General features: G+C 37.7%; 1 protein-coding gene across 2 annotated transcripts; it reads right to left on the bottom strand.

The window, feature by feature from the left end:
* Positions 1–7940: 7940 nt before the first annotated feature.
* ZCRB1 (zinc finger CCHC-type and RNA binding motif containing 1) lies at positions 7941–18420 on the bottom strand. Of its 2 annotated transcripts, XM_054631949.2 has the most exons (9): positions 18247–18420; positions 17197–17277; positions 13560–13647; positions 13381–13409; positions 11170–11281; positions 10980–11087; positions 10136–10245; positions 9955–10030; positions 7941–8590 (listed from the first exon to the last, which is right to left on the bottom strand). In XM_054631949.2, the coding sequence occupies exons 3-9, from the start codon at positions 13641–13643 to the stop codon at positions 8459–8461; spliced, it is 651 nt and encodes a 216-aa protein (XP_054487924.1). In that variant the 5' UTR covers positions 13644–13647; positions 17197–17277; positions 18247–18420; the 3' UTR covers positions 7941–8458. The 2 variants fall into 2 exon arrangements, with proteins under 2 accessions (XP_054487924.1, XP_054487923.1); XM_054631948.2 differs by lacking the exon at positions 17197–17277.
* Between the last annotated feature and the right edge of the window lie 24 nt (positions 18421–18444).

Genomic DNA, 18444 nt, shown 5'->3' with positions numbered 1-18444 from the left:
TCTTAGCTCACTCCTAATTTTATTCCACTTTGAAGTAGTTGGCAATGATGCCTTTATCACTGCTTTTTTGAAGAAGTGCATGTTTTGCTCTTGACCACTTCCCATGAGCTCCAACTTCTTATTTCTCATTGCTTCAGTTCTGCTGTGACTCTATTTGAAAATCAATGATATCAATTACAATTTTACTAAGTGACACACTGTCTCTGGATGAGACAAGTAGGCTGGGAAACCAGTACTAGTGAATGACCCAGTTATCTGGCATTTCTCCTCAGCCAGGTGGCTTCTTTGCTTTCCTGTTTCTTAACAAACTATGTAAATGCCATGTAAATGATAACAATCTACTAAGTCTCCTCCTAATCTCTCAGTTCCCTCCTGTAACTGAAATTTAAGTTGAAATGCAGTTTCCCTAAACCACTATTCAGCAGTAGTAGTGTAGTAAGAAATATGAACATTTTGGGAAGCAGCCTTACTACAGATCTATAGAAATATAAATCAAAATATGTAATAACCATCTACTGGTTAACTTGTTTTTACTAAAAGGGACATTGAGCTTGTTTTTGTTTCTATGTGAATTGCAGTACAATAAATGAAATGCATAAGCTTAAGACAGTATCTTTGAAGTCATGTACAAATATTACAGAGATTCCTCATCACACTGCTTTCTATTTTAGAACCGAAGATATGATTCTAAATATCTTCTGCTAAACATCAGCAGATTCCTGCAATGATCTCTGAAACCCTTGAAAAGGAGGAGGGAAAAAAGAAAGAAAAAAGCAGTGGAACATCTAATAAGCCTTTTAAGATAGCAACATAAAAAATACTGCCTACCATAATACTGTGGCACAAAATACATATTTTGAAACCACTTATGAATGAATAATGCACTTATCACTTAGACTGGAGCATGTATGAAACTCATACCTGAGTATTCTCCAAACAAATATGTGTAGACATTTGAAACATAGTTTCTTGGCCTCTCTCATCAGCTGAAGCCCAAGTATGATATATCTGTCAACAAACATGGCAGCAAACATTAACCTGTGTGATTCATTGCTGGCTTTGCTGCAATTCATTTAATAATGACCACTTATATTTTAATAATCTCAGTGAATTCAATTTAACTTATTCATATTATGTGAAGGAACTATACCAAATACATTGCAGGAACAGAAAGAAACAGATATGTCAGTAAAGTTCCCAGTCAACAGATTTTGGAATTAAATTCCTTATTCATTATTAATACAAGTAATTTTAGAGCAAAACATAAGATGAACTTTTTTATTAGTTGTTCACTTGAGCTTGCTAGGGTTGTTTCCATTTTTAAACATTTTATATTTTTTGATTAATTAAAAATAGATGAGCTAAGTAAGACAGCAGATAACAGAACAACCCACATTACTAGCAGCTTACTGAAGGAAAAATATGACCAAGTAGAGTCTCCATCAGTTGGAAACCTAGGCCATTATTTAAACACTAAATTTAGCCAATGACAATGCAAGTGGAAAAGTAATTAGACAGAATAACTAAATGAAGGGCATAGCTGGAAAACAATGTTGTTTTTTAAAAAAAAACTTCTTGCAGGTAAAGTATAGTTACAATGAGACATCCTGAAGCGGGTCTGCAGACTGGATATCACACAAAAAAATGCACAGAATGGAAATCTATACATCTGAGAGTCAGAAATCTAAGGAGGAAGTGTTCATTATTGGCAGAAGAACCAACAGCAAGTTATGAAAAAGGGAAAGAATCCTCAACATAAATCATATCACTGGTGAAGACAGACAGGAGGACTTTGTCACCCCAACAGCTGGAAAAACTGGAGAAAGCTCTGAATAGTACAATCCCATGGGGGAAGGAGGGACAGGACATCAATGAAGTGAGTTTAAGAGACACTAGCTTTCAGATACATCATTAGATCTTTTAAGTTAGTTATTGGCTGAAGCCCTCTTGAGCAATAACTGGTAACAAAGGATAGACTGAGAAGTCATTTGTTACCTTATTTTTCAAAAAAATGCTGAGTTGCATCCATGCTTACCATCTTGCTGTGAAGTCTAGCACCTGAGAAAAACCAGATAAGTGAGTGCAGAGTTGAATGTGAAAAACAAACCTTCACTGCAATATGCAGAATCACTCACTTCCTATAAAAGCCTTCTTTAAATGGAGGGGAATTAATGCTACAAGAATATGTGCTCCTGTGTGTGTGTTTTTTTTGTCAACATATTTTGCTCCCTTTTATCTCTTATTCTGATGCTGAACTCTATGATTCCAAAATGCTCAGTCTTACCTGCCATTTTTCTTATTTGTTTTTTTCTCACATATGAAGCTCTCCATCCTTCCCTACCCAGAACAGAGTCTCTTAATATCCACAAATCCACTGTGCTGTTTACACTCAAGTCTCCCATGTCAGAATCTACTTATGTAGAAAGTGCACAAAAAATAGTTCTTCTAACAGACAGGTATCATTGTGCCCCAGGAAAAGACAGTTAAAGGATGAAGACAACATGAAGATGCAGTGATTTGCATTCTTATAATCCATGTCATACCTCTATGTGACTGAAATGAAGTCTGTGCAGTTAGACATATTACATGTATATACTCCAGACAACCCTGTAGATTAAATCCACATAAACTCTGAACTAAAGTACAGCGAAGAGGAGACTATGTAGAAGGAAACCTGAAAATGTTTAGCATAACATTGATACACACTTATTCTGGATGGATATTTGGCTTACCCATCCTTTGCCCTGTCTGCCTTCTTCCCTTCTCCACTGGCTCCCAGCCCCTGGAAGCACTGAAATTACATCCAGACAATGCTGTTGTAATTATGCCTTGCCCCTTTATTAAAGGTGCAAAGTAATCTGTGTGCAGTACTCCTACCACAGTCAGATCAAGAGAGCTGAGTACCTTCCTGTCAACCAGTTTGCCATTTCAAAGGTGTGCAATACAGTACAAAATCCACCATCCTGGCACAAATAACACCAGAGTAAAAAAAGGTGAAAGCTTTTCAATGGCTACTTTGCCCTGAACTCAAGTACTTAATCATGGGCTTGACCTAAATTTTGCAGTGAATGAAGAGAATTCTGGACATTCTCCAGCAGCTTCAGCTAAATTAGATATGAACATGAATAAGGCCTGGGGCCTTGCATTCTCTGGGATGCCACAGGCTTGGGACGCACAGAGATCCACCCTTGAACAGAACTGTGTTCCAGCTTTTAATTAACCAAGTTTCCTCAGTTAAGCTTTTCCTGTGAAAACCTCCTACAGTAAAAAAACTCTTTAAAATGTTATGCTGCAGCAGATGAAAATAAACCTAGCTGACAAATTTTCAAAAACTTTCTTGGAAAGAACATAATTTCAAGGACTACAATCATTCATTCCAGATACATGGTTCATGAACTCAAAAGCAGCACATCCAAGTACCGCATGTTCTCATCTCTCCTAACTGCCATATGCTGCTCAGTCGTTTCATTTCATATGCACCCTCATGGCTCCAGGCTTCGTGGGCAGATGGCTCTTTGCCACCTAATCAAATTCACACATCAAATACATCTCAAGTGAGGTCTTTTGTAGAACTGTATCCTCCTTTATTTTCTCTTCCTTACTTGAGCATTTGAACATCAGTATAAACTTGTACTACCAAAAGGTTGATAATTTTCAAATATAAGTCACTAATTTTTCAATTAAGCAAACATGGTACAAGCACTTCTAGCCCACTCTAAAAATACAATTTAGTGCCTTGGAACTTCACAGTATACCCACAGAGTCTTTAATATGCCTTTTGGTTCTATTTTGGGACACTCCTTCCAAAGCCACATCTGTTCTTTGAACAGAGCACATCTACATCCTCTGCCTCCACAAAAGCAGTTAAAATAATGCATTTTTACTCCTGCAACCAAGTGACAGTTTTTGCTGCACTGCACTGAGCTTGATGCAATATCCAAATTTGGATGCCTTCTAATTCTCTTTAACTGGATATTGATAAAACTGAATTTTAATGGGTCCGCTCATCTTGATGCAGGTTCATAGCCATTGCCTTTCATGAACTTAAAACCTCAGAGTTGCTTTTGATTCTCTGAAGTATCCCATTCATCAGACAGGAAACTTCTCATATTAGTAACTGTGGTATTTCTTCAAGCCACTGTGACCCACATTCCCTAACTGGGTTGGTTAAATGTTTCACACACTTTTATCACATCCTACTGCCACGATTTCTGCAACTCTTTACTTGCTGCATTACCTGTCACATCCATTAAATGCATGCATAAGCACACATTTCCTCTGTTTGAATGCACAGCAGGGTCAGGGTTAGCCTGACAGTGATGGAATGCTGTTTCTCAAACCTGTACAATTCTTCAACCTAAAAAATATTGCTTTCTTTACATGGACTATTTCCTCAGCTTATTCCTTCTAGGATATGTTTTACAGATACCAGCATAGATACAAGAAATAAGGTCATCTACATTACAAGTGATTAAATCCTCCACTTTACACCTTTTTCTGTAAAGAAGGAGCAGTGTAGTAATTTTTTTTAATTGCCTTCAACAGCTACAGGAAACAACCCTCACCCTGTTAAGATCTGTAAGATAAACAAAGCTGCTGAGGATGAGCATTTTAAGGACACCTAAAAATGGTTTTGTAATCTATACTAAAAAGCAATCAGCTATCAAATGCCAGTTATTTTAAGATAGTACATTTGGAAGAATATTATTTGAAATATTTTTATAGAAGAGCAATGGCAGAAGAGTGATGGAATATATCATCATACTGACACTGCAGATGCAAAATAAAATAGAAACATTCATAGTAGCACTTATTAAATTGCTTAGAAAAGCTGGATGTAAACCATATTTTAAAATTTTAAACAGCCTGCACAGCTCAGCTTCCTATGCTACAGTCAATCATCTCTGCAGATTAAAGAAGGGCTATCCCAGAAAACACAATGACCCAGAAGCCAAAGATACAATTTCTTCCAGAGATCACCTATTTAGGTAAATTTAGTACTTTATATTTACAGTCCTTTCTATTGCTCTACTGAGAGTAGTAACCTGAATGTGCCAGAAACATAGTGGGAGCCTACTAAACATGGACTAAAATTACTCCTGTGTCTCATAGCTGCAGTGGTTTTAACAAGTGCTGCACAGGCACAGTATGAGTAATACCATTTATAATCAATTAAGCTAATCATCCTTATCCCACTTCCATATCCCTTCTTCCCCAAGGACAGATAAAAGGCATCTCCTAGTGATTTTGTAGACACTACTGTGTTAGCCATTTCAATAGATGAGAGGTCCTATGACCCAGAACATATTTGGACAATTTCAAGCTGTTTTGAAAATACAAAAGACAAAATCTAGTAAGTAGGTATTTGCAGAGAGACATGAGTTTTTGACATTATTTAAAAAAAACCCAAAACTGTCCCACTTAGCATAAATTTCTCTACAATCAGGGACATATTATTTATACTCTAAAACCAGAATTCAATTTGCAAGCCTAAGGCAGGGCCTCAAAGTATTAAAAATAGCCCCAAACCAACATACAGCTTGAACATGAAGCTCTCAGAAGAAAAACTCTGTGTTTTTTCTAACAATAACAGGAAAGTGTTCTACAAGGCATTTTCTATTCTTCTCTCTTTTGATAACAAGGCTACCCAATCTCACCTGTCTGGCCAAGAGCCACCAACACCCGTTCCTGCTTTATGATACCAAACTGACAAAAGCACTACTGCTTGCTTGAGCTTTGCACACTAATTGCACCCTCTTGGCCCAATCTAAATTAGGAGCCTTGTTAACACTTTCCCTTGCTCCTCAGCCCTGATGGGATTCGGGTGGAAATCTGAAGCCATGCTGATTAGAGTAAGGGAGGGTAGGCATCAACAGGAGCAGATCCCTCCACACTGAAAGTCATGAAGAGACTTTATTGACAAATTTTGGCCTTATTTTTTTTTTCCCCCACAATGAAGCAGCTGCATTGGGGGTGCTCTAGAAAACAACTTTGTATTCAAGAAAAACAGGTACTTATGCTATCTAATTTAATAGTTATCTAATGCTAGTGTTCTGAATTTCTTACCTATAAATGCTTTGTTAGCTTGCCAACAAACAACTGAAACTTAAAATTATTCAGGAAGCCAAGTGCAAAGATCCTATTCCTGAAATTCCCTTTAGACTGTATTTTAGGCATTAGATGCCTTCTAATACAAAAACTGCACACATTACTGATCAACAGAAGTTAAGAATTAAGAAAACCGTTAAAGGAAGATGATTTAACATAAAAAATTCTAAATGCCAATTCTGCACAGAAGCAGGTTCATTTTTATGTTTCTTTTCCAATGTCACCTACCTCAAGTGACTTTATGCTTGGAACAAAAGAGCATGGAGGAACAACACTGGTTCAGTTGTAATAGCCTGGACAGAGCTACTGCTTCATGTTGACAAAACCAAACCCTATGGGGAAAGCAGTGAGGCAGAAGCAGCAGACTAGAAAGATACATCAATATGCTTCAGGTACTGGAACTCTGGAAAAGTACTGTATTAGGTCAGAACAATGTCAGTTTTATTTTTTATTTGAGGATATTTCTGAGCAGACTTTAAAATATCGTGCTCCACATGTAAGTCAAATCCTTTTGACCCCATGATCCTGACAAAAAGTCTAATGGCAGAGTTCCACTACTACATTACAAGGTGTAATGAAATAAAAGTTGGAAGATTGCTGTCTAATCACTTCACTGAAATCTTAATTCTAACAAGCTATCAAATATTTCCAAACCAAAGTCATGGACCAAGTCAAACTAGTTCTGTCAAATTCTAGTTTTCTATCTTTTTTTTTTTTTAAAGCAGCATTGAATATGGTATTTGAGAAGACCAACTCTGATTTTATGTAGTGACATTATCTTTTTTTTTGGGTTTTTTGGTTTTTTTGGATTGCCATTGAGCCCTAACCTAACATTTGAAGAAAAGCATGCTGGCAGCATTACTTGCTTGTTTAGTAGAGTTTAGAACTCCTCAAGCTTCATTACTGCACACATACATGATGTAGAGTGATTTTTATTTATTAACAGTACGCTCGGCAATTTAGCTCTCAGCTGTTCAGTATTAAGAGATCTTCCTGAAATTCAGTGGAGGAAGCTTCAGATTTAATATACAGTACTTTCAGCAAAAAGTCAAAGTCAGTCTTAAAAACATTCCTTGGATTACTGAGTCCAAGATCTTTCTGTATCTAGAGGCCAATACTCCTTCCTATTCTGACTTGAGCTTGCATAGAAAGAACTTGAATTACTTCATTCTTGTTTCTGAATTCTTGTGTTTAAGGAGCAACAGAAGGCACCAGAATGATGTTCTGAATGCCACTACTTTATATTAGCTTAGAGGGTGAGTGTGCATATTTCTTTGCTTTGCACCCAGTTACATATTTGAATATAAATTGGTATTAATTAAGAATACATAATGTTATATTTGGATTTACATTTTCTATATTTGGAAGAAAATCAAGTCCTGATGAGCAAACAGGAAGAACTGAAAATAGAAAGAGGCCAGCTCGTCTCTTATTCAAAGTGTGAAATTGTGAATGTATTTTATATTGCGCTTCCTAAAAGTGAGGAGTTTAGACTACACACCAATATAAAATGGGTACCATTACCACCATGTGTCTGTGGTTTTGGGAACCATCACAGCTACAGGACAACATGCCTAGAACCCTAGAGAGATCTAAGGACACAGAAAGTCTGAAAAGCTTTATGTGCAGAATACGTGGCAACACACTTTGCTAAGAGACCATGACGGTTCCAAGTACACATGGAAGCTCTTTTTAGGCATGTAGGAAACGATGCCTTTTGGATTTTGCCAACAGGTTCAGATGTGATCCAGGTTAGATCCAAGTGTATTTAAAACTCTGTGGATAACCCTAATAACTGTTAGGCACTCAAACTGCAGTCAGGAAAAACAGTGTTGATGTAACAATAATTTATTATAGTACTGCATGAAGAGTAAAAAGACAATACCTAAAGCTGAAATTCAACCCTATGCAGAGGAACTAATGCAAGTTTCATAATCTACTGAAGTACTACTAAAGCACTGCTTCCAAACAGACCAACACATAAAGCATCAGTGGTGTTAACAGTCATCCTAAGAGGAACTCCTCTTAGGAAAAAAGCCTTAAGAAATTCTCTCATGAAACATTTCACTGCTAGGACTTGGGTCTAGACACTAACTGCAAGACGCACTCTCACAGATACTTTTCTGGATTTAAGTGTATAATTACATCATTTTCTTAAAAAGTTGCCTTGAAACGAAAGGTTTTGAGACACAGATATAAAAAGATGGGAGAATCAGGGGACAGAATAAAACAACCCCATGATTTTCACTGTCTTCAACATCAAAACAAACCTGTATTACAGATCACTTTGTAGCACTTTACAAATTGTACACTATATATATCTGATATATGCATTTAGAACAGTATTATTTCAGTCACTAAGTTCTTCCTCATCACTGAAATAAGCACTTTTCTTAATCCGTGGACGTTTTGAATCATCTGAAATTGAAGATTCCCCTGCAGTCTGTGTCCATCTTTGCTGTTCTTCCTCAATTTTGGCTTGCTATAATGAAGAAAAGAAAAGTATTAGCTGAGATTAAGAAAAATTAACGTGCACTACAAATAACAATGCTAATTCTTAATATACTCTGAATTCTTAAATAAGTTAAAGAAGTACAAGGGTTTATTTCCAGATAAACTGTGTGATCAAAGCAGTAGGAAACATTTCTGAAAGTAGTTCTCACATATAAGCTGTCTTCTACACCACAGCAGCCGTTTGGACCATCATGTATTCTCAAAGAGAGGAATTTTGCCCATGGCAAACTTCCAAAAATATAGAGAGATCTAAAGCAAAAATCTAAGCAGATCTCTTTAGCTGAGATCTAAAGCAAAAAATGCCTCATGTTTTAAACTGATGTTACTGAATCAGCTTTGTTCTGCTAATAAGTCTTCTATCTATTGTCCTTTGCAGTCATTCATTCACATAATGAGTGCCTTTGGGGATTATTACTGAAGGTTATTCAACTAATAGTTTAAATAGAAGCTTCCTATTTTTACCAGTTAAAAATCTTTGGATGGTGTTAGTGAGGCATCAATAGAAATGAGAATGTTTCCTGCCTTTATAGGTTTTATTTCCAATTGTGGAGTTTTTGGGGGAAGAGAGGAACACTGTGAATATGTGAATCACTTTTTTGGACATCATCATGGAAAAGTCCTGCACTCATTACAGTCACATTCAGAACAAAATTATTAATTCTTGAGGGTTATTTTGGGGGGGACAGGCACATAGGCAACAATGTTGCCCAGGGACCCAAGAAATTTGAATATCTAGTCAGGCTTGTTCTGTTTCATGAAGCAAAAGGGTGTAGAGATAAAGAAGTAATAAAGACAGTAATAGAGATGTTAGATAAGCTAGCTACATAAAAAAATATGCATTCAGTATGTTTTGGGAGATGAGGTCTATTAGACAATGGGATGGTCTGTATTAGGCAAAGCAAGTGTCCCAGTAATAAATGTTCAAGGACATTCCAGTGAGGACAGAGGATGTGTCTGGTCACTTATACATGACTGCTTTTTTGTCTCCTCAGACAACAAAGTAAAGAGGGATTTGTGGGCAAAAACCTAGCAGAGCATCACAGCAGAGATGACAGAAGAAAATACCAAAGGAGCTTGAAGGAAAAAAAGGCTGCAACACACAAATGCAGCAATAGTGAAAGAGCAAGAAACCCAAACAAAATTCCACTGAACATGCCTGCAATATAAAGAAGCCAACTATAGTTACCAACTACTGCTACCAAACCAGAGCCCACTAAGTGCTATAGAGCAGACAGACCTATGCATGTATATCAGAGCTTCTGAAAGCAGCTAAAGAAGGGAGTTGAATTAAAAAAAAAAAAATTATAAATACACCATGCTTCAATTTTGTACCTGAAAAGCTATGGCTTGGCTGAGGCTGTCTAGAGCAGGGTCTTCACCTTCCTCTTCACTTTCTTCTTCCTCCTCACTTCATTGTGCATGGAGAGAGAAAAAAATATAGATCTTTAATTTAAGTGTTTAGTATGATAAAGCTTCCTAAAAGTAGTAGTAACATGTAACTCAATATACATACACTTCTTCTGGCTCCACTATTTTCTTTCTCTTCTTCTTTTCTTTTTTTTTTGGTGGTTCCCGCTCTCCTAGCATATTTTTAGGACAAGCATAACTTAAGTGTCCTGCTTCCTTGGAGAAAAAGAAATATTGCTTAATAGAAGCCATTACAAACAACTATAAATTAAAACATACCGTGAGGGAAGCTCATGGGGGGAAAAATGGCAGCAATTAGTAAGATAAATGGAATGCTGAATTAGCACACAAAAGACAAACTCTTCTCTAGGCTTGCCATGGAAATGAAGAGATTAGTGGTGATATGCATGCTTAACTGCAAACTGAGAACAAGCTACAAGCACAGTAGATTTTTTTGTCTGTTACAATAACTGAATACACTACACATGGTTTAGATTCAAAACAAGATAGAAACCTCAGAATTAACAATTTAAGACACAGGAGTGAGGCGACATTTTTGCTGTAAGAAGTGTTATGAATATAAATCAAGTTTGTATTGGACATTAAATACTATCCAAATATCACTGTCCTACGTTACTATGTTCAGGAAAAGTCAGGAATTAATTAAAATTTAAAACTCACTTCTACATAGAACAGTTGTTTCCTGTATTTATTTTACTGCCAGCTAAATCATGAACTTCCAAAGATATAGCAAAAGCAGATACTTTGAAGCAAAGAGTAGGAGGTTTGCAATAGTTTTCACGTGCATCACTTATTTTTCTTGGGTTTTATTTCTCTTTGTTACTTTCATTATCATCTACTATTACTACTACTATTTAGTATTATTTCAATTATTAAGTTATTCTTATGTCAACCCACAACCTTTGTCCATTTCTTTTAGTTTTACTCACCCCACATTCGTAACACTTAGACTTATCAAAGTAGTTACGCCTGCGAATGAATTCTGCTGCTCTTCCATTATCAATGGCAATACTTGCTTTTATTACTCTTCCAAACAACTACAGAAAATTGGAAAGAAAAGGTAAATGTTTTGGGACTGAAAGCCCAACCCTCCTGCCATAAAAACTTTCCACAACTTACCTGTTTGTTATTAAGTGCCCGAGAACAGTTTTGTGCAGATTCCTTATCCAAAAACAAAATAAAGGCAACTCCTTTGCTCTTTCTGGTGTCTTTGTCTTTCATAATGGTAACTCTGGAAACATATAACCACATCATTGATTTTAGTGAAACACACTACAATTATTTCAGAGATTTTTTTTTCCTTATAAATCTCAGGGGCATCTTACCTTTGTTACACAGCAAAAGAGTTAAAGTATATTTAACAATAAAAATACTCATTAAACAGAAATTCAAAGGAGCAGCTAACCTGGCCATGTATTTAGAGGTAGAGTGGAGATGATTTTTAAAAAGCATGTGGGTCTTTCTGGGACCAGTATCACTCTTAATTCCCTTGGGTGACTTGAAGAACAGAGAACATAATCTTTAAATTTACAAGCAACCTAACTGGAGGGAACTACATATACTGGAGGTGAAAGGAAAATTCAGGAGTAATCTTACCATTGCTATTATTGATGAAAAGCACAGTGTGAACTGCCTCCAAACTGAGAAATCTATGTTTGTGTAGAACTAATCAGCTAAACAGGTTCACAACAGGAAACACTACCTATATGTAGTACTGTTCTACAAATATCTCCAACTGAAAGCCAAAGATCATGGATGCATGTGTTATTTCACATGACATGCAAAGTTAAATCTTCAGTCTAACATTGAAATCAACAGCTTCAATAGTACACTGAGAAGTTCATGAAAATCTAGAAACAGTAAAACAAAACCTAAAGATAAAAATCTAGAAGACAGGGCCTGGTTGTGTGTATGGCTGGAATCCACACAGCCTCAATTCTTTCAATCTTAGTGTCAGTTGTATTTAGTCCTGAAAAAACCTAACAAAACAACAACAGTGAGAACCAGAATGTCAGGGAGCATGTACATAAAAATCAAAGTACACATAAAAAAGTAGGGAATACACTCCTCCCTATGTCCACCACAGGCAAAACAAGGTTCAGCCACAGGGCAAGCCAAAATTCTAAGAAGTAACCAAAAAACCAAACCCCACTTCAATACAGAAGGCTTAACTTAAGTAACAGATGACCCACATGGTAAAAACACAGTAAAGAAATCTCAAATTTCCCCAAATACATGCACAAAAAGGTTGAACTTAACTGTTTTACTTACTAACAAAGCCTCTTGGACATGTCCAACTGCATTAAGTTCAAGTGTCAATCAAACTGACTTTAGGACAATTCTATTAATTTTTATGCCAATCTACTCTTTGAAGAATTCAAACAGAAGCCTGGTATGACTGTCAGACTTCTAATCAGGATATTGAACACACCAGTTAATAACACAAGAATAGAAAGAATCAAGTGTGACAAATCTTTAAAAGGTCAGGAACTTGTCGGAACCATAGAAAGTCTGATTTCTTACTGAACAAACTCAGTTGAATTCATAATAGTCAGGATATATTTGCTTTTCCTGCTATTTGTCACCTGAAACACACTTCTGAGACTTCATAAACTTTGAAACTGTATCTCACAGGTTACTGCAACAGCTACTAGAAATTAGAGAAGATACTTGCTGGTTTAAGATTAAAAACTGAAGACCAGAGTCTCCTTATTCTGACCAATTAAAAAAAAAAAAGAAACAAACCAGTCAGTTCCTTCCTGTGGCATTTCTTTCTAGCATTTGAACACAGAGGCAGATATTAACATATATTGTTCACAAACACCCCATATAGTGAAATCCATTAATGCAGCCTTACATCTAGCTTTAGGTAAAACACTAAGCAGTCACAATAACCAGCCCCTCTAGAATCAAAGACAACTGCACACTGCAATTGTGGGAACTGTGACATCTAGTTCATGTAAGAAGCTCCCACTTTCACACTTACCCACTGTGCCCCACAGTGGTGAAGGAAAGGGGAATTATACTAGAAGAACACTGTTTCAACTATTTCAGAGAAAAGACTGATGGTATGTAACAACATTCTACTTGCTCTTCAAAAATGGTTAGCAAAACCTGTCCCAAGCACAAATATTCTTGTATTATGCATGTAACTGCAAGAACTTTCAGTTGTTAAATTAAATTTATACTTTATTAAAAATGAACAGAACTTCAATACAGTTCCACATTCATACTTTAATTACAAAAAGCTTAAGACTTTCAAGTGAAGGAAAGACATAAAATATTTAAAATGAGAGGTACAAAAATAGAAGGCCATATCAGGTCACTTACTTGACAACTTTCCCATACTTTGAAAATATCTGAAATATGAAACAAAAAGATTTAACAACAGACAATTGCATTTCACTAATAATAATTTTATCATGACAAACTTATATATCAGTATTGATTTTACAGTCAAAATTGTTGTCAACAAGTTTAATGTAAACAATGCATCTCTTAAAACTTACCCTGTACAGATCATTGTTAGTCAAAGCAAAGGGTAAATTGGACACATACACTGTGCTTTTGCTTGGTGCCAACCCACCACTCATTTTTCTGATGAAAGGAAAAAGAGAGAAGAGTTAAACTGTATTGAACAAAGAAATCAATTTAAAAATAGTTTCAAGACTTTCAATTTTATTTCAAACCTAGCCCAGACAGCCATGATAAAGCTGCAGGAGAGCACAGCTTTCATATCCTTTGCCTTCATGGACTACAGAAGACATACATTCCTTCCTCATCTCCTGGATCCAAACATTTTTGTTCTAAATGAGTCAATTTGTAGTCAAGAAAAAACTGGCAAGTTAGTGTACTTACAATAGTCCTCTGCTGATCTGTGCAATTAGAAAGGTTGGGGGCCAAAAGAAACAAGCAATGTCCATTTATTAAACATTATGGACAACGTATCAAATTACTGACCTTTGTACCAGTACCACCATGATCTGATTCCTTATGCAAGTATCCCTTCAGCTGCATTCAACATACAATAAAATACAATTGGTTGCGGGGGCAAAAAAAAAAGTTTCCCTAAAGCAGAGTCCTAATTATTGTGGGGAGGGAGATAAATACATTTTAAGTCAATGTAGCATGATGCTAAAGTGGTAAGCTTTCATTTCCTCTCTTAACTATTGCTCAAGTTTCTGCACTCCTCTAGAACTGCAAGTGTCCAGACCTGACCATAAAGAAGCATCTCTCTAGAAGCACTCCTCTTCCTCCTTCTGACTAGGCAGATTTCTCCTGGTAGGAAGCAGGAAAATTTCCAATCTTTCCATATTAATTTCCAATCTTTTCTATGTTCTTGAAACTGAATATGTCTGGAAACAATTAATCAATTAAAAATACTATTATAACCACATACATATCATCTAATACTAGGTGAAGAGTAACCAAACTAACTTGAAAACGACAAGCCAACGTATTTCTTTACATTTGGACATTTCCCAAAATTTTTAGAGGTGTAAAGTCTGTGCAAAACATTCTCTTTGACCCATTCTGTAGCCATGGTTCAGACCAATAAGTGAGTAAAATTTAAGATCAAAACATACCTCTTATGAAAGGCCACACCAAATAGTACAGCAATCCCACTCCCTACAAAGTCCAATTTCTACCTCCTTGTCCATTTTCCTACAGCCTTATTACTGCTTCCTGGCACCTCTAGCCAATTCCCAACTGAGGATCAAGCCACTTCAGCAAGACTGCCTCATTTGAAAAATGCAGACAGAAGCTGATGAAGGGATAAAAACCTTAAAGTATTAAAATCAGCATCTGCCATATTACAGTTTCTTAGGGGACTTCTTGGGTAGCCAGTCTGAACAGATTGCTTGGCCAAGTGCCAACAGAAGTAACTAATATCACACTCTAATCCGGCTGATACTTTCTGGCATTTCATGATTCAGTTATCTGAAGGCCTGATATTCCCAGTAGACACTGATTGTCCAAGTGCTTTGCTTCTCTTTCCTTACATGCTTACTGTTTCACAATTCATTGCACTGGCAGTTTTCAAGTGATTCAATTTTGAGGTTTTTCATGTTCAGAGACTGTTTCCTGGCATGAGCAAAAATGGCAACATAAAGGTTAAGCAAATGAAAACAGAATAAATTTGCAATAAAGGCCACACATTGCATCTGGTGTTAGGCAGACTGGGTTCGTTATCCCAAATTCCTTTCTCCTTGGCATTAGTATCCTTGACAAGCCTAACCAGACTGACTTGGCAACATGCCATGTGAATGGATGGCCTGAAGTGCAGTTATCCAGATATACAGTGCATAGAAGGATTCAGGAAGAGCAATCTCAACACTGCATTATGCTACATTGCCAGTGCTAATATATTGCAGCAGTGGATGAGAAAACACTGGAGGTGAACCTCAAGTATCTGAATACAACAATTTCACTCTGCCTAAAAGGCAAGAGAAGTTGGAGCACCTTGCAACATTAGGCAAAGCAGCCCACATTTTAATGGGCAGGCACCAGGGAGAACAGCATGACTGGAGAGCAGTCAGCCTGCATATTGCACAATGCCACATTGCAAACCTCCACAGAGAAGGTGAGACATCATGCAGAGATTAACTACTGGCCTAACAGCTCAGCTGTTAGGAAATTATTAATGAAAGCAGCCTACAGAATCACCATTTCCAGCTGCACACTGCTTTTTCCAGAAGCTGAAAGAGTTGCACCCTGACAGCACGGGCTGCCAGACAGCTCAGGTTGAATGTTGTTTCTACTCCCCTGGACAAATTTGGGCTTAACAGTTTTGCTGCTCCAACTGCCCAAATATTCTTATCAATTTGTATTGTTTAGGATTGTTGTGCAAGTACTGCTTATTTTTAATGTCTGACTCACTATACAGACACAACTTTAATACAAGATGGAGTACAGCAACTGTATGGTTATCACCATTTATTATAATGATGTTTTCTAGTCAGAGGAGTGAAAAAATGCCAGTTCCAGCTTTAGCTAAGTCACCAGATAAGACATGTCATCTGGAGGCTCATCATTACAAGGCTGAGAGTCCTGCTACTTCAGGAATTTTCTAACTTCATAGAAATGTCCAATATAAGTTTAAGATTTTCATCACATTCTTTCTCCATGATTACCAGTCTCTCCGCTCAGCTGACAAGAAAAAAAAATCCTCTTTCCTCACAAAAATCTCCAAATGAACCAAAAAACAACATCTCAGCTTTCTTCTTGCTGCAGGAGACTCAACTGAAAGTCAGGTACAGCCTGGCTTCAAGGCTATATCCTGCTAGAGCTTTTCAACAAATCAAAACATTTCTATTTTATCCTGGATGCTTTTCTGGGGCTCTCTTGATCTTCAAGGTATTACCTTCATTACTCAACTTTAAAGCATTGGCTAAAAGCCTTTACGATACCTCCACAGAACTGCACACAATTCCCATTAATGTAATGGTCTCTCTGTAATATTAATGCCTTCTTCATTTATCACTTTCACATACTAACTTTGACAATAGAGTTATGTCTCATTACAATGACTTCTTGAATTCAATTTTTTTGTCTTTTCTAACAACTCGAACTAAAATAAGCCATTTTTTGACAAGAGCCATCTGTCAGCAATGATTAAGTCTCCTGAAAAATAGATCAGGTACACGAATATGTTTTGCTTCGATCCAATATGCTTAATGCAGCATCTGTCATTAGTATTGGGGATATCACAGAAAGACAATGATTGATTTCAGTAATTGGCTTCTCTACTCTATCCCAGAACACATGAGGACACCACTAAAACAGCTCAGATGCCTCTGAATCATCAAGTGGAGCCTAAATTTACTTATACTTTCATGACTTAATTTTGGTATTTCAACTTAAAAGCACAAACTTATATGTTTGTTTTTAAGTGCAGTGCAGCAATGTCAGATCTACGATTTAATCAACTGAAGTATGTACAAATGATTTGTGAGCAAGTTTCCCAAGACACTCCTGCTCAGGCCAATTGAAGTGTTTCTATCTTGATCCTTAAAATACAGTATTTTCTTCCTGATTTAATAATGTCAATGGAGTTTAGACCCAAATCAGCAAACCATAAGTTGTGGCAGGAGCTTGGCTCAGGCTAATAATCAAGTGTCTGGTAAAGGATGAAACCAAACTCACGTTCTCCTTGGTCCCTGACAAGGGTATGAACCACTCAACCGCTTGCTGCAATTCTGCCCTGCACAAGGGGCATGGAACAGGCTGTAAGAGAATAATCTGTTTTATCTCATACTCACTTAAATAGTACCAAGCAAATATTAAATAGGATCAAGAGTTGGTAAATAAGATTAGCACTATCAGTAAAGAAAGAATACAATCAGCTCAAGCCAAAGAGGAACATAAAAAGGATCTGTGCTTTGAATCAAAACACTTCTACATACTGATCTAACTACAAAAGCTTAGGGACAGTAAGACTGGCCAACCAGACCATCACCCTGGACTATCTATCAAACACATATAATTCATATATGTTCCTTTTCCAGATTACATATAGGTGTCACATCGACCTTGGCCAAAATCAGTAGAATTTTGTTCCAGACAGATATAATGATATGATTCCATTTCTATCCCCAGTACTAATCAGCATTTGCTGAGACTTTACTGTGAATGAAAATGATACAGCAGTAACTGCTTTACTCGACAACAAATGTGCAATACCTATAGAAGTAAAGAGTGCTCTGGAGGCCTGGGCTGTCTTCGTTTGCCTCCACTGGAGAGACCCAGGCTCTTAGAAGTTCATCGTTTCTATGCTACCAATTCCCCCACGCTCCAAAGGGAAAGCCCACAAAAGCTTTTCCAATAGTGTCTTTTTAAGGGGATTCTCAGCACAGCCAAGATGGGAGAAGAGCTGCTTGGTTCAATCGCATCTGGTTTCACCCAGAGGTTCACCCAGGCGGGGCAGATCTGGGTAACTCACTTAGCGACACCCATTCCTCCTCAAATCAGGAGACATGTCATCTATTTCAGAGTTCAGCGCGAGCAAAGCGACATTAAAGCAACAGAACCACAGGCTGCAGGAACTTCCACACGCTGTATTAACACCTTTGGCCACAACATCACAGCGCGGCCCCGACCAGCCGCTGATTTCGCCCTTCCTATTCCGCAAAGGCCCGAAGCGAGCGAGCCGTGACCGAGCGTTCGCGACCCCCGCGGTGCCCCGGCCCCGCGTACCCGTCACGGCGGGGCTCAGCCCGCGCGGGAGCCCATCGTGCGACGCGGCCCGGAGAGGCGCAGCTGCGGTCCCGGAGGGGCGGGAGGGCCCTGAACACACGGGAGGCAGGCAGGCAGGCAGGCTGGCTCCCTCCCTGCCGCCGCCGCCCCGGCCCGTCGCGCTTCCGTCGACGCGCAGCTCCCGGCGCGGCCGCGGCC

This window comes from Agelaius phoeniceus, chromosome 5 (assembly GCF_051311805.1).
Source record: "Agelaius phoeniceus isolate bAgePho1 chromosome 5, bAgePho1.hap1, whole genome shotgun sequence".
NCBI lineage: Eukaryota > Metazoa > Chordata > Aves > Passeriformes > Icteridae > Agelaius > Agelaius phoeniceus.
The sequence above is the reverse complement of the archived record's forward strand: the minus strand, read 5'-3'. Positions and strand labels throughout refer to the sequence as shown.